A 22,676-nucleotide genomic window follows, 5' to 3' on the forward strand; every position below is an offset into this window, starting at 1 on the left:
TATATATATATTGCTTGATTAGGAGCACGGGAGTCAAACAAATTAATGTTTGACGTGAATTCAAACATAATAACTTTAGTTTTTGTGAAATAAAATTTATTGTATATTGGTAGAAATTATATAAAAATTACTATAAGTCAGAATAGTTAATTATTCAAAATATTTTTAAAAAGAGGTAATGGTCAAAACTTCCTTTTAACCTACCTTAACTATCACTCATTTTGTATTAAAATACACCTCACGATGTTGAGTTGGTCAAATATGTGTTCCCAATCTACAACAAGCGTGTGTAAGCCAAATCAACATCGAGATGTATTTTAATACAAAGAAAGTGATAGTTTAGATAGGTAAACGAAATAATGGATAGTTGATTTATGAAACTCGCAAAAATATGATAGTTTAAGTTTTTTTTTTTAATCCATTGCTCTTGAAAAAATCATAGTAAAAGATAATATTCTCCTTTTCTAAAAAAAACAAAAAAAAAAGGGGGATAGAAGAAGGAAAAATGGAGGGAATTAAACCCTCAACAACAAGGTGAAAATTCAGTTTACCAACCAAATAAATTACTATGATTGACTCATTCCATTCTAGAAATAATCATAGTAAATCCTTTGATAACCCGAATTTCTATTTCTCAATGATATTCCACGATCAAAATAATTGACTGAATCCCGTAAAACCATTTCGTAAAAGTTCATTGATATCTCCTTTTTATAAAGCAAATCAACTTCGATTCTTGAGTAATCCACATCAGTACTTTCGTTCTATTGGAACACAAGATTCCCCTTTTCCGTAGAAAATAAAATACTTTTTGAAAAATAACTAAAAACACATCAATTAAAATGGAATTAAGGAGTACCTTAGATGACCAATTTCTTCATTGGCAAATTCCTTGATAATATTGAGTGTGAATGGATCAAGATTTGCCTTTTGGCCACCAATCGGAGGGGGTCCTCCCTTGGTTAAACATGGTTCCATTACATCAAAGACCATATCCATAGGAAGACCATAGAAAATATTCTGCTTCCAAAAACTCCAAGTTTTGTGCAAAATGCACATAGTATCTGTCTTCTTTGTACACTGGGATTTCATCTATTGGGTATTCTAATTTACAAGTTGGATTGCAATGACACACAAAAACTAATTGACTAAATAACATGGAAATGACAAAGGTTGAAATAAAAGCCATTTCTTTGAGTATTGATACTCCAATTTTGATTACACAAAGTATTTATAACTGCCTTTTTCCTAGGGATGGTGGACAGAGTTACTTGATACATGTTGCTGGTGGAAGGTGATAGGTATCTCGTGAAATTAGTCAAGGCATGCGAAAGCTGATCCGGACATTTTTAAAAAAAACTTAATTGGAAAAATTCTATTACAAAGCTTATTAGTTTTGCAGGTCAAATTTGTTACGTAACAACCATATAGAATATTAACTGTTTCTGAATGAATTCATTAATTTCAATTGAAAAGATTGTATTTCACTAATTTTGTGGTCTCATTCTTGTACACTTTTCAAAGTACAAGTTGGAAATTAGTTTTCCTTTCCTTTTTTGGGTACATAAGGAAATTAATAAGACCAATATTATCCAAATACGAAAAGAAGCGTAGAAAACTCATTTACGAACCCATTAACTTTTATTTTGATTTTATATATGTATTAGAAAATTCATTAAATATGTCTAAATATTTAATTAAGATGAGTTTAATTTTAATAGCAAATTCAGTCCTATTGTTTTTGACGCTCAAGTTTGGGTAAAAAGCTGTAATCACAACTTTTATTAGAAGGCCACTTGCTCCTTTTCTTCTACTCCATATAGTATGATGAATTTTTATCAAGGAGTTACAAAATATATATGCATAAAAAATAATTTTAATCATGTATATACAATATAATTTTTTTGTTAACGAGACTCAAAAGATTCCGCTCGGCCCTATCTGACTCCGCACTCGTATGCTTATGCATCTATTTTTCATTTATGTTAAAATAAAATAAAATAAAATTGACCCATATGTGTAACATCATAATGCTAATATTTTGTAGTGTACTAACATGTGTCATGTATTTAGACCAATTCGAAGCAATTACTCCTTTTTGGAGGAGTTTTTTTTTTCTCTCTTTTTGCAATGTGTGTTCTGAATCACATTATAAAATATTTAAAATGATAAATTCATAAATGGTTAAAGAAAAAGATTTAACACCTAATTTCATCTTGAAGATGAATAAAGACACCCTTTTTTTCCATTAAGATGATGCATTTGTCCCATGGCCATTTATAGAAGGAAGAAATGTTTGCAAAAATAAGGCTATGGTTGGAAGTTCAACTAACCCACCAAATCCCTTGAGTTTAACTATAGAAAATACTTTCATTTTAAGTTAATGAGTCGTACTATGAAAGTTTGGGAGAGGTTGGTGGAGATGAGGATGTCTATTTTTGAGAATCAGTTTGGTTTCATGTCTGGACGGTTAACTATGAAAGTCATTCTTATGAGGAGATTAGTCAAGCAGTATACGGAAAGGAAGAGGGATATGCATTGTGATGTTCATTAACTTAAAAAAAAAGTTAACAACATAGTTTCGAAAGAGGTTCTAGAGGCATGTTTGGAAACTAGAGATGCCCCAATCATGTATATTAAGACAATCAAAGACATGTATGGTGGAGTTAAGACCTGGTGAGAGAGTCGGGTCACTTTTCATTTGTGATGGGCTTGTATTAGAGATAGGCTTTTTAGCCCGTTTTTATTTGCTTTGACGATGGATGTATTGACGCGATATATTTAAAGAGAGATGTTTTGGAGCATGTTATTTATTGATGACACCGTTGTTTGAGATATAAATTTCATATATCATAGAGAAAAAAACCTCAATTGTCAACTTTTCTAATGAAAGCTAATATTATGGGCCAAAAGTCCAAACAGAAGCTAAAATAGACTAAAAGCCCAAAAATATCCACAGGAATAGTAGTAGAAGAATTCGGTCAAGGCTCAAACTCGAGTTGATTTATTTGCTTTTGTTATTATCATTATTATATTGTTTGCTAGGTCTTTTAGATTAAAAAAAAAAATCTCTTAATTATTTCTTTTTCAAAAAAAAATGAGTGGCGACTTTTTCAAAGGTCAATTTATAAGAAATTAGTTTTGAAAAGATAATTAATTATTTTCCTTTCAAAATTAAGGCTATAACAACGTGCTCTAAATGAGACTAAGGATAAAGTCTTGAAAATCGATCTCTTTCGTCTCGAAAAAAGGAAAAAAAAGCTACACCATCGCATTGTAATCATTCGAATCGAAATAGAGCATATCGGGCATATGTACAGGATATCATCGGAATTAGGCCAACACATACTATATTTATTTATTATTCTTTACTTCAATCAAATATATTTTAATTTCACGTATAAATTCAACTATACCTTTTCCGGATTGACAGTAAAGTTAGTTGTCCCTTTTATTCAAAGAAATACAGAACATATATTCCAAAAAGAAGGCAAACAACACATGAGAGGGTTTGGGTTTATAAGACCAATAATTATTTTAAAACTAAACTGCATTTATCACCTTGTAAATGATAGACAAAATCTTTAAATCCTAAATTACACAAACTGATTATGAATAGTTAAATATAATTAGTAATGATGTCAGACTAATTTCCGTCTTATAAATTGCTTATGAGAATGACATGTTCCAAACTAATTAAATATCTAAAGGATATACTATGGAATATTTTTACTCATGCTAAAGTTAGATTATTGTATTTTAAAGTTATTTAGTATTATTCCCTTTGGTTCATTTCACGTGTTCTTTTTTATTAAAAATAGATGGTTTAAATTAATTGTCATTTTAGAAAATTATGATATAGTTAAGTATATTTTTCTCATTTTGCCCTTGATTTATAATTATTCTTGAAAGTAATAAATTTTGATTAATACACAGAAAACCTAAGTGAAGTACACATAAATAAAGAGAATATTTATTGAAAAAAAGATTAACATTCTAATAATTAATAATAAATAAAGATATAATGATTAATTAAAATATTTAATTTCTTAAGGAACGTATAAAATAAAAATGTGATAAATAAAATGAATCGGATGGAACATTACATAAGCTAAGTCATGATTATTCTAAAGCTTCATCGTCACACAATTTCTTTCTTAAGAAAAGTGTCTTTTAATTAGACGTTATCATTTTTTAGATATAAGAGAATAATTTTCGAAGTCAATGTTTTAATCAAGAAGCAAGTTGAAAATAAGTACTTTAACCTTCCTTTATTAAATCAATTAAGTTTAGTAATGGGTAATAAGTGAACAATGAACGCTTATGGTTTATCCTAAAAAGAAGTTAACTTAAGTAGAAAAAAATAATCTAGAAGAATGTCAGTGTTGAAAATATAATTAAGCAAATAAAAGTATTTATTTTTTATTAACTTAAATTTTTAAATGAAATGGTCGAACACTTCAATATAATACCAGAGCAAACATAAATTCTGAAATTGCATCTCATCGCGATTTATAATAAAAATATAATTTCATATTGTATTATCATGATTCGCATATATTTTCTTATATAAGAAACAACAATTTAGCTGCTTCACCTATATCTTTCATGGTCTTAGTTTTATCTTCTAATGTATAGAGTAACTTGTTTTGGTGTTTGAGTCTTTTATTATTGGGTGGGTGCCTGGGAGGTCTTCCGTTCAAGTCTTGATCCACATCATTGATTATTTTATTAATTTAATTTTTGATATCATCTTGAATTATTTCTCAACTATAAGTGTTTTATTCACGATTTCAAAATTATGACATTGAATATTTTAATTTATTTTTTATAAATTATTTTACTTATAATATAATTGTTTGACTCTCGAAATTCAATCGTTACCACATAAATTGATTGAGATAGAGGTAATAATATATATTATTTGAGAATAATGTAAAAAGTACAGCAAATCACAATAAGAACAACTTTAAAATGTAAAGAGCATAGCTTGAAAAAAAAAACATATATTGAGTTAGTGTTAACATGGACACTCCCGTATCTAGCATGAATGATAAGTAAAAGTTGCAATTTAATCAACTAGAAGAGTTTGAAAGTGGAAAGCAGACAAATGGAGAAACAAAAATTGAACAAGATTATTATCGATCAGTTACTAATTACCTCCTATTTATGCAAAGATAAAATCACACAAGTTTGTTTTGACTAATGATAAATATAAATGTGAATACATATTACTTAACTATGGTTAATTGTCAATCCAAAATGTATATAGAAAATATAGATATATGATACATTCATTTGTTAGAGGTAAACAATAATGGACTTGTATAACATTTTTAAGTGATCTCGATACGATTTATACTAATTTAGAGATAGATGTGTAAGAATTATACACTCAATGTATATTAAGCATTAGATTCATAATTTTAGGAGTATAGTAAATTTGGTATTAAAATTTTGCAACTTAAAATTATGCCTAAATTTTAAATTCGCGTCTAATATGAGATATCTTCTTCAAGCGGAGTGGGAAGAGGGGGAGGACCATTATTTTAGAAGAAAGATATTTTCTAAGTGGACCCCGCTTGTTTATGTATAGACCATAATGGGAATAGAAATCAATAATTAAAGTAGATGTACATACAATTATAGGTGTCCATACAATTTGTTTTCGTTAGGAAACTTAAGTCTCATTTATTTTCATTTAATGGATGTTTGAATTTGAATAATTCAAACTTAATATATTTGTGTTTATTAAGATTTAAACACTTAGTTGATCTGAATAGATTTTTTCTTCTTCTTTTTATTTTATTTTATAGAAATTGACATTTTATTCATTCTAGTTCAATACATTTTGATATGAAGAAACTTGCAAAAAGTTACTTTACTCCCTAGTCCATAAGTAAGATAATCTCAATTGAAGAGATGAGGTAAATGCACTAGGGGCTGAATACAAGAGTCCCTCGAGTTCGAGCTCTAGATATGAAAAAATTCTTGGTGGAAGTGTTTCCTCCCGAAGGGACCCCTACACAACAAATTTGGAAAGTTGGGATCCAAACTAGATATCAAACGTCGAGTGAAAAATAAAAACAAAACAAAACAAGAGTCCCTAAACTATCTTAATTTTATTAATTGAAAATAAAATTAAAAACATATTAATTGCAATTTATGAGGGAAAAAAAGAGTCATGAATGTGTGCTCTTTAACAATAATATGACCTAAAACGTTGACAAGAAAGAACAAACATAAAATACAAGCCATCTCCTTTAAGAATCATCTACTTAGGATACTAGGCTTCCTAAGTCTCAAACACACACACACACACACATATATATAATGAGGAGAATTAAGTTGCAAATATATTAGTAATAAAAACAAATGTGACATAGAGAGCATGTATTTGAAATTTATTTATATCACGGAATAATTTTTAAAATTTTAAAAAAATCATTTTAGTAAAAAAAAAATAATTAAAACTTTTGATCAATCAAACATAAAAAAAGCGTGTTTCTCCATATTAAAAATATCCATAGAGTAGTGAAAATTTCGACTATGGCTTAAACTAGATACTCTTTATGTGTCTCTCTCTACACATATAGTATCTTTTGGAGAAAGAAATATCAACGCAAAAACTAAATAATATACACAAAAAGACATTAGAAGTTTTCAATTTCCCTTTCTTCTATTATACAAAATATTAATAACATGAGAAAAGAGACTCTGAGGTGGAAATCAATTGATTTTGTACCCTTTATAAATTTATTTTTGATTATATACTTTTTAAATAAATTTTATACATAATTTTTTATTGATAGAATCCTATATAGCATATAGCATATGCTTTCAATATCTTCAATATTGAAACTCAAAAGCACACAACCATACATAGGAAATGATCTATTATGATCAACAATTTAAATTGAAATAAAGAAAAATGGAAGTTGTACATTTCCTACTTAGAGAAATAAAGATTTTTCTTATGTAAGAAAAAAACCTTCTTATATAAAAGACATAAAATTAAAATTACGGAATCAAATCTCTCCGCCACACAAAAATACAAATTTTCCATTAAATGCCAGATATTCAATTTCACATGCTTCAACATTTTATATAATATATATAAGAAATGAAATCATACCCCACATAGAAAATAGCATCTAATGAATGAAGGCTCCATATTTGTGGTTCAAAATAAGCATATGCTAATTCATAGTTTCCAATTATTCCACATTTACACTTAAAAAAGAATATCCCTTAGAGTCTTCTTCTCAATGGCTCCTCAATTTTATTGTCGCGAATTCGAATTTAGTTGGAGAATACATTTTAATTCAAATATTCATATAAAATCATTTTTATTATAGAGCGTTTTATTCCTTAATGTGATACTTTACTATGTAAATTCGATCTTTCCCTTCAAAATCGTTCTTGTTAAAAAGCACTTTACCTCCTTATTATGCTACTTTTTGGACTATAATGTTAATACCAGACATCACGTGAAAAACAATACCCCATCCCACAACACCCCCAAAAATAAAAATAAAAAAATCTCTCCCACCTTAAGTATATTATAAAACATCATTTAGACAACTCTTAACATGTCCAGCTTTACTTCTTCTCTCTTTATACCCTCTGATTCCTTACAACCATTTTTCTCTTGTTCCTTTTTCACCTCTAGTTTTGATAAAGTTTCTTGCTTTTCTACTTCAAGAACAAACCCCATTCGATTAATTTCCAAAAAGATCACTTTTTTACAGTGTGAAAAGAGTTTTAGAAGAAAACCCTTCAAGAAAAGAGCTTTAATTAGTAGTAAGATGACAATTACTGAGTACAGAGATGAAGAGGAAGAAGAGTATCCTCCTCTTTTACTTGAATCTGAGATGAAAGAGCCTAGGCGTATTGCTCTCTTTGTTGAGCCTTCTCCTTTTTCGTGAGTAAATACTTAAATTAGTTATATCCCAATTATTGATTATGTTTTTGTGTGTGTAAGATTCACTAGTATAATTTTTAATTACTACCCAAATAGGAAAGTTGTTGGCTTTAGATGCATTTGCTAGTAAACTTTTGTTTCTTGATTCTTTATGTTTGATATGTTTGACTTTTGTTATATGTGATCCACTAGATCCCTTTCTTTTGAAATGTTTATGAGCTCTATGACTATGAACTAGAGAAACTTTTGGATGTTGGGTATTATGCTTATATTATTACTAGGCATAATACATAAACGGACACTCAAACTTGGTCAGACACCTCAATTCGGTCTCAACTGACAACTAAATACTCCAACTCGTCCCATTGTGTCTCGTGGACACCAGATGCTGACATGACACATAAATTTGGAGATGTCTTAGGTGATGATTTTGTAAGTTGGAGTGTTCAACTAATGAAGTTGAGGTGTCTAGATGTGCAAACTAAAAGTTGGAGTTTTTACTTGTCAACTGAGGTCAAGTTTTGAGTGTATGTTTATGTATGATGCCTTATTATTATTTCATTACTCTGCTTTTATGTGGAAGTGTAGTCATATCTGCTGACCATATGTTTCCTCAATGTAAGCATTAATTACAAGGAATATCTTTTTTTTTTTTTTATTTGTAATTACATAGGTGTGTATTCATGTGTGCTACCAGATATTACAGCTTATGAGTTGATTACTAACCATCTGTTCCTCCTACGATGAACAGCTTTGTTAATTATCTTATGTGAGTTGCATTTTAGGGAAGCGCCACTACTCTGCTTTGCATTTTGCATTCAACTCTTCTTACTTTGTGATATTTTGTATCATATGCTCATCGTATTGGAATTCCTGTGTTATTTTAACTAAGTTGATTGCCATTGTGTTTATCAAGTATCAATTTTATTCTGCAATGTGGTGTTGATGGATCATAATGCAGTATTTTCTTTCTCATTTCTTCTTATGAACAAATACTTCTTAGGTACAATTCACTTTCTAGTGCTCATCATGCTCATTACCGCTAAACTACTTGAAGCTAATTGCTTTTCGCCACATTTTAGCTCTTCACTGTCCCTGCATGGTTCCTTAAGCTTACTCAACTTAGAGGGATCCTCATGAGATTTGCAAAATATCAAACGTCATATTCTGGAATGATTTTTTGTTCAAAATAGATAACCTTCAACCTTGGATAGACTTGAGTGAATTCCTCCTTCTAGTTCATAGTCCTTAAAAGTGACACTTCTTTCATCCTTTAGTTTTTTTTTTTTTCATTTAGGTGGGGTTGGGGTTGGGGAGAGATCCTTCTCTAAGAGTCTCCACTGTCCTCTCCAGTAGTAAAATTTTACCTTTACATTGACATTTGCATATGCGAATATGCCTTTAGACAAGAAAGATTCTAGTTTTAGAAAATTAACTCTATACTGAATTTTTCTAATTCTATGATCAAGATTTATGCATGATTATGTTTGTTCTTGAATTTTCTTATTATTGATGATAACCATCGTTTTCCTTTTGTGTGATACAGGTATGTTTCTGGATATAAGAACAGGTTCCAAAATTTTATAAAGTACCTCCGAGAAATGGGGGATGAGGTATTTTCTATGTCTGACAATGATGTTGTTAGTTTATGATGTCTGCTTGTGTTCTTTTGGTAGGGCCTGAATGACATGATAATAGCGTAATGATCTACTTGTGTAATTGCCATGTTGATATTAATAAACCCAATGAATATTTTATGATATTATATCAATAAAGAATTTAATATTCGTAGACTGTTTCTATTTTCTTTCACCTGAACCAATGTCAAGCAATTTTACAACAATATACGCAGTATAGTCCCACAAGTGTTGTCTAGGGTGGGGAGGGTAGAGTGTACACAAACCTTACCGCTACCTTGGCAGGTAGATTCCTAGTAATGTCAAGCAATTTTGATATGCTGTTTCTATACATATTGAAGCAAATCTTTATTTTAATAGTAATATAGCTTAGAGGTATCCATTGTCATAAATATACCCCTAGGCATAGTTCATGTAGTCTATTAAGTGGAGCAGTATTTATGGCATAAGCAAAGGTGATTCACTCCTGATGATCAACTGCTGAACAGATCTTTGTGTATTTGTGATACAGGTTATGGTTGTGACAACACATGAAGGAGTACCCGAAGAATTTTATGGGGCAAAGTTGATAGGATCACGGAGGTTGCAACTGTTATCTTTACTAGTTTTCCCTTTCCTTGTTTAAATAATTAACTCACTCATTTTCCTATGTTACCATCGAACAGTTGAGGTTGGGGACTCCATGATTATGAAAAGATTGTCAATATATGGAGCTTTTCTTATCCCCTAAGAAAGCTTCTTCTTGATGTTTTTCCTTTCTTTGCAGTTTTCCCTGCCCCTGCTACGCAAAAGTACCTCTCTCACTTGCTCTCAGCCCTAGAATTATCTCAGAGGTAGCACAGTTCAAGCCTGATATCATACATGCATCATCTCCTGGTATAATGGTAAGTTTTCAGTTGCTCTTTTCCTTATTTCAGTTATGTTCTTGTTGTTTTCCTTCGATTTTTGTTACTATATGTTGTGTCTTGTACCTCAATTATCGTATTGTTTGTTGTGGTTTCTGTTTAGTTAGTATCTGCTATTTTTTTTATTATATATTGTTTCTTGTACTTCCGATACTTCGTTTTCCTTGAGCCGAGGATCTACTGGAAACAACCTCTCTACCTCTGAGGTAGGGGTAAGGTTTGCGTACATTTTACCCTCCCCAGACCCCACTTTGTGGGACTACACTAGGTATGTTGTTGTTGTTTGTAGCTTCCTGTCTTTAATAACTTTTTTCCATGTTCTAGGTATTTGGTGCTCTTATCATCGCAAAACTTCTATCGGTGCCAATTGTAATGTCTTATCATACACATGTGCCAGTGTAAGTTCGCTCATTCCTTCTGGTTCTTAGCTCAAATCCACGTCGGAAAATTGATAACTTAGATATACAACATTAACCATGAAACATAAGTTTTATCTGACATTGATCTTCCTGATGGAGAATACCAAGCAATAAGTCTCTGAAGCTTCTTCTAGAAATATTCACACTATATCACTGGAGGGCTTTACTTTGATCCTGTTCACATTTCTTTTCTCTCTGTATTAGTACTCTGATCCTCATTCTTGTTCTTTAGGTACATACCGAGATACACCTTTAGTTGGCTGGTTCAACCAATGTGGCTAGTTATAAGTATGTCAGTTGAGAAACATCTTATCAGTTAGCTGTTCTCTTACTTCTCCGCTTCTTGATAATAATTAAGATACATTTACTGCTCACCAGAGTTTCTACATAGAGCAGCTGATCTTACTCTAGTGCCATCTGCTGCTATCGCAAAGGATCTGGAAGCTTATAAGGTAACATCAGGTAATAGGAAGAAACTTGAACTAGTCAATGGCTCTCCAATAATGATTTTGTTATTAATGATCGGATAAAGAAAAAGAAAATATCCATCTTCTCTGTTCTGTCAAAGCTATTGTTTTGCTGGATTCAGATGCTTTACCTATTAAAGCATACAAGTTGGTCACTCTTTTTCTTTCATTGTCAGCAAACAAAATACGTGTGTGGAACAAGGGTGTTGATTCAGTGAGCTTCCACCCCCAATATCGGTCTCATGAAATGCGAGTGAGACTAAGGTAGGATCTTTTATCTGAAAATTTGATCCAGTATGAAGCAATCATTAGTATGTGCTGATTATTCTTTCTTCTTTTCTCCTGCTGTTATTCACAATAAGTGATGGAGAACCTGATAAACCATTGATAGTCCATGTTGGACGAATTGGAGTTGAGAAGAGTTTGGATTTCCTCAAAAGGTACAACTCTTCCTTCAATAGTATAGAACAACGATTATTACGCCTCAGTCTCAAACAATTGTCTAAATGATTCCTCACTGTTCATGTTCACCATTTAAATTCATCTCAGGGCAGCATTACAAAATAATCGTCCTTCATCAATATGGGGGAAATGTACTTGCAATTTTTGGGCAATATATTGTATCAAGCAAATTATGTGCTTGTCAAGTTAATATGTCGATAACTTGCACATGACATTTGCGAATGGTTTTGAAACAGGGTCATGGATAGACTTCCAGGTGCTCGGATAGCTTTTATTGGAGATGGGCCATACAGGTGAGTTACGATGATTGTTTGGCTTCTTTATTTCTGGAACATAAGCCGGAATGTTTTGTGTTCTTTGCAAAGAAAGTCACCAAATCTTGTTTCTTGTACCATAATCAATGTTCAGTCTACGAATTTGTGTGGATGACAGTTTTAGAGCATGCCAAGACGTGTTGGACCCTTCAGGGGTTATTTACCTGTTCTTAATAGTATCGCCAGAATGGTTACTTAGGTTGTGCGGTAAAAAATTCAAAGGAGACTTCCAATTTTTAGAAATGGCATGCTTACCGTAAAAATCGTACCTGAAACTTCCTGTGTCAAAAATCTGATAGTAATATTTTAAGTTTTTAACGTATAGGGGATTCCTCAATTTATAATGGTACAGCAACTAGTATATGTCACTTTTGGGTTAATTGGTTGGGATTTCTCAGTTTGTTAAGGATTACATGTGTTAATTAATTGGATGCGATAGATAACACGAGTAAGAAGTAGACTTCAGCACATTATTCAGTCACTTTGACTGGCCCTCTGTAGATACTTGATGTGCGATCATTATATAGGTGAAATTTCATTTTCTGGTATTTTCCTTGTCAAAAGTGAATAATCTACCTTCTTGGCAGGAATAGTAATTAAATATTGCTGAGACTCTTACAATGCGATGCCAGCAGCTTTTTCTGATAAGACTTGGCTGTTTGCTTAAAAGAATCTATTGTCAAATGTCCCCCTGGGCTCTGGTTTGACGGTAAAGGTAGGACAACTCTGAACTTGTGGTAGGTGCATGCCGCAAGTTTTGAATTAAGTGTAGAAGGGGCGAAGGGGGGGGAATTAACCAAGAATGTGTATACCTTGAAGATGTTGCTATTTATGATATGAATTTCCTCAATGTTTTTAAAAAGTGTCCTAGAGAAAAATGCTTCATGGTTTCTCAACATTATAATGAGGCGCAATAGGTTTGATTTGCCTCACCTATGAGAATTTCTACCAGTTCTTCTTTTGTTCATCAAAGCTCGTTTCATAGAATAGCTGTAAAATTATCGTTCTGTTCATTCTTGTAGGGAGGAGTTGGAGAAAATGTTTCAGGGCATGCCTGCCGTGTTCACAGGTACATTACTAGGGGAGGAGCTTTCCCAAGCATATGCCAGTGGAGATGTTTTTCTTATGCCTTCAGAGTCAGAGACATTGGGGCTCGTCGTTTTGGAGGCCATGTCATCAGGACTTCCTGTAGTGGCTGCCCGTGCCGGGGGAGTTCCAGACATCATCCCTGATGATCAGCAGGGCAAGATTGGATACCTGTTTACTCCTGGGGACCTAGACGACTGCATGAGCAAACTAGTGCCTCTTTTGCGCGATACTGAATTGAGAGAAACCATGGGAAAAGCAGCACGCGTAGAAATGGAGAAATATGACTGGAAGGCTGCAACAAGAACAATTCGTAACGAACAGTACAGTGCAGCCATTTGGTTCTGGAGGAAGCAAAAAGCACAATTCCTGAGACCATTTCAATGGTTGTTTCAGCGTATATTCGCAGCTCCAAAAGTCGAGTATAGGTAATAGATCCTTTCCTCTGAAAGCATAGAGCTTGTTTTTTATGCTTTTTGTAAGGTGTATCCTTCATAGATTTGCATCAAGATGTGTTTGTAGAATATTGACCTGAAAATGTATTATGATATTTTGTTGTCAATTTGATTGTACAATGTAGACTTCAAAACTAGGTCTGTTGTGATGTTATGTATTTAAATTGAACTCATGTACATGGAAGGGTTTATTTGAATTTAGTGAGCTGCATATTCTACTCTCAAAATGAATCAAATCATGTACTGATTATATTTTTAATTTGTGATCATGTTAATAAGTTGTGTTCTTTTCGAGTTTGATTCATTGTTCAGAAAAAAGTGATATTTGTCAATTTGTTGGTTTAATTTTATTCGTAATTGAAGTTAAAATATTTTAATAAAATTGGACAACAAAAAATAGAGTCTAGAAATACATTACTGTGTGGCACCATTTTTGCGTTTTGCTACTTTTAAAGTAAAAAAAAAAAAGAGTTGAAAATCTAAGTAAGATATATGGGATTTTTGGTAGTTGATTTAAAGACGAGCTATGAGGTATTAAATTTGGCATAAATAATATTATATTTGATAATTGGTTTAGAAAATAAATAATTTAAAATTAATATAATATTTAATTTATAATTTAAAAATCTGCATAATTAATGCATGTATCAATTTTGAGGAAATTTATATATTATTTTTATGCGAAATAGAAGGTGAAATAAGCAATATTTGAAACTAAACCCTATATAACTAATTCCTACGACTACGAGAAAACTACGCAACATAGCAAAACATGTGCTAAATACATATGATATGCAACTATAATATTACGTTACGATTCACAGTTAATCTTTTAATTATATAGCAAATTTACCATTAATATGTTTAATTCGAAATATATGACATATATCACGTCACTTTCTATTCTCACACTCTTATTTGATATTTCTCTTTCTCTCTCTATTATTCATTTTTTGTATTTTAGCCTTCATTATGAATTTATACAAATATATTGAATTTATGTGTGTTTGTATTTTTCTTTTTTAAGTGTGATTGTATTTGAATTTTTGAAAGGTACATTTGTATTTGTATCATTAACAATGATTTGTATTTATATATATATAAAAATACGTATATGATATGTATTTATATGCATGTCGAGAGTGTCTTGACACCTATTTCAGTATGTATTTTCGAAGATACATCACTACCTTCAACCTTATATTCTGTATAATTATATTTGTATATTGAAAGATAATATTTATATTTATATCATTGACAAAAATATGTATCATTAAAAGTTACCATTTATATTTGCATCTTTAAAATGCTATCAATTATATTTTTAAAAAAGAGATCATTGTAACCATTTAAGTTTTGCATTTGTATTTATCCTATATCAATCATCATTTTTGAGACAGATCAATTATCATATTTGAAAAGATACCAATTATCATATTTTGAAAAGATCAATTATCAATTAGTATCATATTTGTATTTTTAGTTCATTTATCATAATTGAAAAGATCCTGAGAAGATTTGGATACTTTAAGGAGTGATTTAAACTCAATTATCATATTTGAAAAGATCCTGCTGTACAATTTGCTCAAATTATTTATTTTGTATTTATAATTGTTAGTTATATTCATCAAAGAATATAATTAATACACTACATAGTATACTCAAATTATAACGACATATTGTAAATATAGAACCGGTAGTTAAGGTGGCTTAATAACAGTCAAATGTTAGTTGTTTCTGAAAATTTCTCTATAAAATAATGAATAGATTTCTTTATTACTATTATATGTTATGATAATGCCAATATCCTACCTATGACAAGGCCCGTGAGAGGCTGGGTAGCCCGAGTTAGAGTCATGATCAATAATCAATATAACGTTTGCTTGATGGACTTATTTAAAAAATAAAGTTACATCTTTGCTATCAATTATAACTTTTGACATGATAGTAAGCGTTTGATTATAACAATATATATTACTAATAGTTGTATAGCTCTTACCAGCTATCAAATGAGGTTTGAGTCATCAAGCACCATTAATTCTAGCCTAACCCCACATTTTATTTTTACCAGTAAAGGGCACCAATATTCTATTTTGGACCCTTCAATATTTTTTCCTTTGTAGCTTTATTCATGAAAATGAAAAACAAACACAAGGAACCCTCAAAAGATTAAATAAATTCACCTTAATGATTCATTATCTTTAAATAGGTCAATTACCACATGAATAAATCCACTAAAAATAGAAGGGGGGACATTTTTTTAAAAAACCTTTTTGCCCTTCATGATTTCAAGTTTCATTTCGGTGGGGCACATTTCGATCCTTTTTTTCCATTACTTAGAAAAAGTGTTGTTCAATTTAAACCTTCACACATTTTGTTACATAAAACATAATTGCGAAATGACCATTTAAACTTGCACCGTATATAAACTTACAAGTTTTTCTTTTAAACACCTTAACTCAATTTTTTTTTGCACACCATTAAGAAACATATTGCATAAATTCCATGTCGTCTTCGAGTCCCGCCATTGTCTCGGGTGCCAAAACCACTTCAAGATCAACGGTTCCATTTCCTTCTCGTCCGGGGAAGGCGGAGATCTTACCGTCAAATTTATTAGCCATGCCACTTCGGACCGCGACCGGTCGGCCCCACCCGAAATCATTATCGTACATTGGAAACCTAGGTGAACTTCCCATAGTAATCATTGCCCCATCAAAATTTCCTAAAGGAAATAACCTAGGATTACTTTCCCAATCCTTTACACCTTGACGAACGGTGACATCACCGTGCGCCACTACATTTTGATGTAGCTGATTCGCACTCCAATACAAGTCGTTAGATAACAACTCCTTAACCGAAGCAATGGTTGGGATGCTTTGGATCCCGTTCCCAAAATAGAGCGGATCCATCCGTTGCTCCAACCGATGTCGGCAATTGACCGCCATCCTAAACGTCGTCGTTTTGTTCCCTTCCAATTTCCTAGCCCGCGTCACGGATTTCCACAGCTGAGCACTCAGCGACTGGAAAGACGAAATCTCCAAAGCCGAATTCTTCACACCCGCGCCGTTTTTCAAACCCAGCTCATCATTAACTGGCGTTATCTTTCCGTTAGTTTTACCGTTAACTCCCGTTTTGTTAGCTCTGAGCTTGAGCTTCAAAATAGCTTCTCGGCTAAAATGGAAGATCTTCTCACGCAACGGCTCGTCGCCGGAGAAAGTCGCCGACGGTCCACCTTCCGGGAACTTAAGCACCGCCGGTGAATCAAATACCGTTTTACGACTAAAACACGGCTGCCTAGTAATCTTCTTCTCCCCTTTTGAAAATTCGGCAAAAGTATTGAAGAAATTCCAGAACGAAGTTCCATCAACGACGGCGTGATTCATGGTACACCCGATGAAGACGCCGTCGTTTAGTTCGGTAACCTGAATCGCCATTAAAGGTTTATCATGGCCAGCATAACTAAGGGTTTTATCAAATTGGAAGAATTTTCTGAAATAAATGGGAATATCAGATTGATTTTGTGGAACAAGAGTTGAAATCATGAGATGGGGTGCTTTGGTATGTACAAAATCAACTCCAGCGTCGTTACAGATGATGTAAACATACCCATCGGAATCAGTAATTAATCGGCCGGCGAGTGGAGGGAAATGGGAAAGGGTCTTAGAAAGTGCAATTTTGAGATGTGAAATAAGGGAATTTGAAGATTCAAAAGGAGATTGAGTTAACAAAACACCCTTTTGAATGTATTGGCAAGAAAGCATAGGAAGATCAGAAACAGAGAGTTTTAAGGTATTATTAAGAGATTGATGATGATCTGGGTAAATTATGCATTTTGAAACTACAAAAAGTGAAGATGTAGGCATAGTTGCAGGGTGAGATGGAGTTATGGTGATTTAGATGAATGGAAGAAATGGAGATGGAGATGGAGATGGAGAAAGAAGTAAGACAGTTGGAAGGTATATATAGAGTATTTTAGGAGTGAAGTTTTGGGATTTTGGGTTCATGCACTTTGGTTGTCAGTGACTTTTTAATTTGACTCCTTTGGACCTCTTTTATTTAAAAACTATTTTCTCTTTTTAAATCATCTGATATTCGAAGTTATATGCTTGGAAGAGTAATTTATTATGTAATATTGTCATATATGAGTTATTAGTTGGGTGAATTAAAGTTATCTTCTGATTAACTATCCACTTAATTAAGTGCAAGAGATACCAGTAGAATCAGACAACACATGTTATGATGATCAATTTGAATTCCAACAAATACAGTTCTCTATAAAGCTACATTTTTTGAAGTTCAAATCCAAAATCTTCTGATTAAGTTCATGACTTCATACGAATTAAGTAGTTTTTGTCCACATATATATACTAAAATGCAGAAATTGGCAAGGGACAAATTCTATAGCTAAAAAACAGAATTCATCACTAATCCTACTTAACTAACAATGAATTATCATAAAGTTTTTTTAGTTACAAGCAATGAAGTTCATAGTTTGATTTGACATGGAGTTTAAGATAAATAAATAAAAAAAATTAATCTTGTGTTCTAAATTAAAGTTATGTCAAATGTACTAAAATGTTTTTTTTAATCTTGTGATCTTAAACATATCATGTCAAAAATTGAAATTAAATTGTTGACAAAAAAAGAAAAGATGTCATTCTTTTTTAAACAGACCAAAAGGTAGGTCATTTTTTTTTAAAACAAATGAAGTACTATTTTATTAACTTGAGTTTAATATAAAAATTCATAAATTTTAAATTCTGAATATGTCGTTGCACACAGAGAAATCTCATCCAACCTTCTTTGTCTACTCTCTCCCACACATGTATTGAATCATTGATGATGAGTACACAGTACAATAAATTATGAAGAGTGTCAAGGACATAGTTGTGGTGTTTATGGAGTTTGTACACTAATACAACTTGGGAAATTAGTGATGAAGTAATAAGTGCTAGACATTTTTTTACATGGAACTTTCACAAAGAATGGGTTTTTTTTTTCTATTACACTGACCCATCCCATATTGGGTGGACAAGGTTGTTCAAGTTTCTAGTTCCATCTAGTTTCATCATGTGATCTATGGCTGACACAAATTTGCTCTTTACCTCAACTGATGATTCAAAATTTTATGTCAGTAAATCTTGAGTCATGTGGTGGATGTGGACATTACAAAAATACTTCCAGAAGTCAGATTATAAGTTTAGATGAACTTAGTAAGTTTTGTTTGCATAAGTTATTTGTTACAGGAAGTTTATTGAATATATATGAATATTAGATTTCGAATCTAGACATATCACTTATAATCGTTATTCTTAAATTCAGAATTCATGAAATTTAAATTTTGACTTTGAATTCTGAATTTATATGCTTTCATAGATTGAATTACATTGATAACCCTTTAAACTTGCTTGTAGATTTTGTTTAAATATTTGAGTTATGATAGGTAACTCTACCACTTCACAAATATATTTTATTAGGTATTTGAAAAGAGGAGGACTATCTGTATGAGGTGAAATCCGCTCTTGACAAATAGACAAACTAAACTACGATATGTGGCTGAAGCAAAATCGAAGAGATGTTGGTTCCTCTCACCTCAGCCCGAGAAAATCTTGGGATTGTAGTCCTCGACATGACATGGACGGTTATCGCATCGATACAACCAAAGATCGCTTTGTAACCTGATAACCTGCAACATCCCTCCAAAAAACAAATCACTTTACAGTTGGATCACTCTCATAATTGCCCCTCAGGCAGATCAATAGTCAACCTCAAATCTAACCTAGTCTGCTTCCAATCAGCCTCGAGCCCACAACTAGAGGTGAGTCACGGGCTATCAAATAGCCTTTTCAAAACTAACGTGTAGTCTTTTCACATTATGAGTTAGACCTGACCTTTTGGACGATAAAAGAGTCCTACCAAAAAAGAGAGGGGTATCAAAGTCTCTCTTTGAAAAGATGACAATATCCATTTTATGGTTCTAATGAAAGAAGGCCCTCTATCTTTTCCCCTAATTTATTTTTCCTTTTGTTTGAACAATATATATTTTGGTACTTAGTCTCTATGTACTTTGTTGGTTCATCTAAAAGATAAAAATCTTGATCGGCTTTAATTCAATTGTTATTCAAATTTCAAAATGAAGATTTTCTCGATTAATAGTAAGAGATCATGCTCATTATAAATCAAATTACATTATGCTAGGAAATATTTAGTACCATGATCATTAAGGAAATAATACCTAATCTCAAAAATACTTTAGAATCTTTTTGATTGCTTTTTCAAAAACTACGATGTACACACAAACTTGTATTATTTCTTAAACCTCGTGGAATCTAAATATTGCCGTTAAAAATTATTTGGCCAATCCCCAACACTTGTTTAATTCATGTTAGTCCTAAAATGTGTATGTTTAGCCTTAATTGAACTTTAATATTGACCAGACATAAAGATGATTTAACTTGTTGCCAACCTTAGCCTGCTAAACCTTTCATGTGATATATGGTCCTCTATCTCTAAAATTGATTGTTGAGAGAAAATATCAGTCAGTACCAAATAACTAGAGATTTTTAATTCGAAATTTACTAGATACAAACGTTTATGTGAGATTTTTTTTTATGAGAATTCAAATTTCATCAAATTTTAAAATAATTATCAAACATCTAATCAAAGATACAAAAAATAATACTAAAATAACATGTTGCACATTTTGGGGTTTTTAACCAATTTCCAAGAAGGCTAATACTCGTGTTCCTCCTTGGTGGTCGGAAATTCCTTATAAGCCATACCTTTTTTTTTTTGTCCATTAAGGAAAACGTGCTTAAAATAATATTCCTACTAACTTTTTTTCTTTCTTTTCTAAAAGTCTTTTGCAAAGTCAAAAATGAGTTCGTCGCTTTTTCTTTACATATATTGAGAGAAAGGATTACGATAGCAAGCCTCTCCTTGGCCTATACGAATTTATATTGAGCATATGTATTCAAGTTTCTCTCTTATATACTTACATACTTTCTTTGTTTTATTATAACTGTTGTCTTAGCTCATTTCACATCCATTTAGAAAAGTTATAAATATAAGATGTATTTTACTTAATTACTCCTATTTATTAAATATTTTTTAAGAATTGAGCAGTATTAAAAAGAATTGATTCTTTAATATATTAAGATATAATTGAAAATAATTTCTAATTTTGATTTTTGAAATTCTAAAGTGATAATTATTTTTAACATTGTAAATTTTATTTATCTTTTCTGTAAAGAAATATTATTATAAGAAAATATATAATATAACATAATTAACTTGATCGTCATTATGAAATGTTATTTATTATAATATTATAATATATAGAACGGTGGGTATATGTGGCTCCATAATCTAATTAATATATTTAATTACCTATTGTAATAAAGTAATTAGAGGATCTAATAGTACCCATTTTACCCCACGTTTTTGTGACCCATCACTATTAATCTATTTTATTTTTTTAATTAAAAGACAAAAGGGCACCTTCATTGTGGGATTGGTCGAAATATATGATCGGCCACAATTCATTATTATCCATAATTATCTCAACACTTTGGTGTTTTAATTTTAAACAACTTTTCATAAGAACTTTTTAAAGCTTTTTCGAGAAAAAAAATCTCATTATTTGAAAATCAGTGTTTGATCATAAAAGTTTCAAATTTTGAAAAATATCAAAAATTCTAATTTTTATTCACTTTTTTCAGAAAATAGGTGAAATAAACAAAATGCCCTTATTGTTACTTAATGAGTAAAAATAAGTATTTGGAAAAAATAGAGACAAATATACAATTTTGAATCAATTTTTTCAATTTAAAATAAGTAACAATTAATTCAAAAAATAACGAAACTTTCACATATAGCAAACATAAAAATCATATTTGTATGTTATAGTTATAGTTTGCATAATTGCGCTCCATAGCAAATTTTATGTTTGCTATGGAGCTTTTGATTTGTATAATTCACTAGATACATTCAATTTTATACAAATTGTTCAGTTTTGTATAAATTCCTTTATACATTGTAATTTGTATAATAAGATCTGCATTTGTATAATTATAAGTGTACATGACGAAAATATATGCATTTGTATATACATTTTTCTCTCGCTTTATACAAACACAAACGCATTTTATACATTTTATACCGAAATGTATAAATGGCTAATTGTATACCGAATCAGATGACAAAAAAATGGGATATTTACTGCGAATTACAAATAAAATAAACTATGACTATAACATTTAATTTGAATTAATAATTTGCTATTTCATACAATTTTCTCTTTAATGTACCCTATCATCCTCACCACGTGTCACCGCATCATCATCCACTTACTAGTTTGGCTGATATATTTCAAATAGAGATAAATATACAATTTTGAATCGATTTTTTCAATCTTTTTTCTATAAATAACGATTAATTAAAAAAAAAAAAATAGTACTTGGGATTTGAATTTTTAACGTCAAAGTGAATTTTCATTTTAAACTCATTAAATCAACTTCTTGTCGTGTGTTTAGGAGATTCAAAATTTATATACATATTTATAAACTAAAAAAAAATCGAATATAAAGTATAACTTTTTTACTAAAGGGATCGAATGAACACCCCACCCCTTGGGAAATAGTAATAAAAATGATATATATATATATATGACAAAATCAAGTGAAAAAGATTATTAATTATGTTTTTTAAATAAAATAAAACCTGGTTCATGCATCTGAGGATAGAGGTGGGGTATATTGGTATTAATTTAATTTACTAATTGACCCTTTTGTAATGACATATTAGGCCCAAACAAAAGCTTAATCTTTGGAAATTAGTTGTTAATTAGCACACAAATGACACAATCATATCTTCTTATCAACTTTTGCTAATTGTGTCTGGTATCAGACTAATCAACTAATAATATACGTACAAGATTATGACTAATTAATCTATCATTAATAGGTGTATTATCAACCTTATCATTGTCATCATTATTGTTGATAAT

The 22,676-nt window shown here is 31.0% G+C and overlaps 2 protein-coding genes and 1 pseudogene across 2 annotated transcripts; 1 reads left to right on the plus strand and 2 right to left on the minus strand.

Annotated features, from left to right (window-relative positions):
* Positions 1–1,189, minus strand: part of LOC102592306 (desiccation-related protein PCC13-62-like) — a 2,832-nt pseudogene extending 1,643 nt beyond the window's left edge.
* Positions 1,190–7,569: 6,380 nt separating this feature from the next.
* Positions 7,570–13,905, plus strand: LOC102604925 (sulfoquinovosyl transferase SQD2-like). Its single transcript, XM_006362987.2, has 11 exons — positions 7,570–7,924; positions 9,471–9,537; positions 10,073–10,143; positions 10,328–10,445; positions 10,791–10,864; positions 11,118–11,173; positions 11,264–11,347; positions 11,529–11,616; positions 11,715–11,792; positions 12,051–12,107; positions 13,151–13,905. The coding sequence occupies exons 1-11, from the start codon at positions 7,593–7,595 to the stop codon at positions 13,644–13,646; spliced, it is 1,521 nt and encodes a 506-aa protein (XP_006363049.1). The 5' UTR covers positions 7,570–7,592; the 3' UTR covers positions 13,647–13,905.
* A 2,019-nt stretch (positions 13,906–15,924) lies between these two features.
* LOC102605267 (uncharacterized acetyltransferase At3g50280) lies at positions 15,925–17,622 on the minus strand. Its single transcript, XM_006362988.2, has one exon. The coding sequence runs from the start codon at positions 17,530–17,532 to the stop codon at positions 16,150–16,152; it is 1,383 nt and encodes a 460-aa protein (XP_006363050.1). The 5' UTR covers positions 17,533–17,622; the 3' UTR covers positions 15,925–16,149.
* Positions 17,623–22,676: the final 5,054 nt, after the last annotated feature.

This window comes from Solanum tuberosum, unplaced genomic scaffold (genome assembly GCF_000226075.1).
Source record: "Solanum tuberosum cultivar DM 1-3 516 R44 unplaced genomic scaffold, SolTub_3.0 scf00409, whole genome shotgun sequence".
NCBI classification, from domain to species: Eukaryota; Viridiplantae; Streptophyta; class Magnoliopsida; order Solanales; family Solanaceae; genus Solanum; species Solanum tuberosum.

What these genes read in the sequence shown, in the direction of transcription:
- LOC102604925 (XM_006362987.2), top strand. Translation starts at nt 7,593, where the DNA reads ATGTCCAGCTTTACTTCTTCTCTCTTTATACCCTCTGATTCCTTACAA. An exon ending in AGTTTGGATTTCCTCAAAAG is followed by an intron (nt 11,793 to 12,050) that starts GTACAACTCTTC and finishes GTTTTGAAACAG; the next exon opens with GGTCATGGATAGACTTCCAG. An exon ending in ATTGGAGATGGGCCATACAG is followed by an intron (nt 12,108 to 13,150) that starts GTGAGTTACGAT and finishes TCATTCTTGTAG; the next exon opens with GGAGGAGTTGGAGAAAATGT.
- LOC102605267 (XM_006362988.2), bottom strand. Translation starts at nt 17,532, where the DNA reads ATGCCTACATCTTCACTTTTTGTAGTTTCAAAATGCATAATTTACCCA.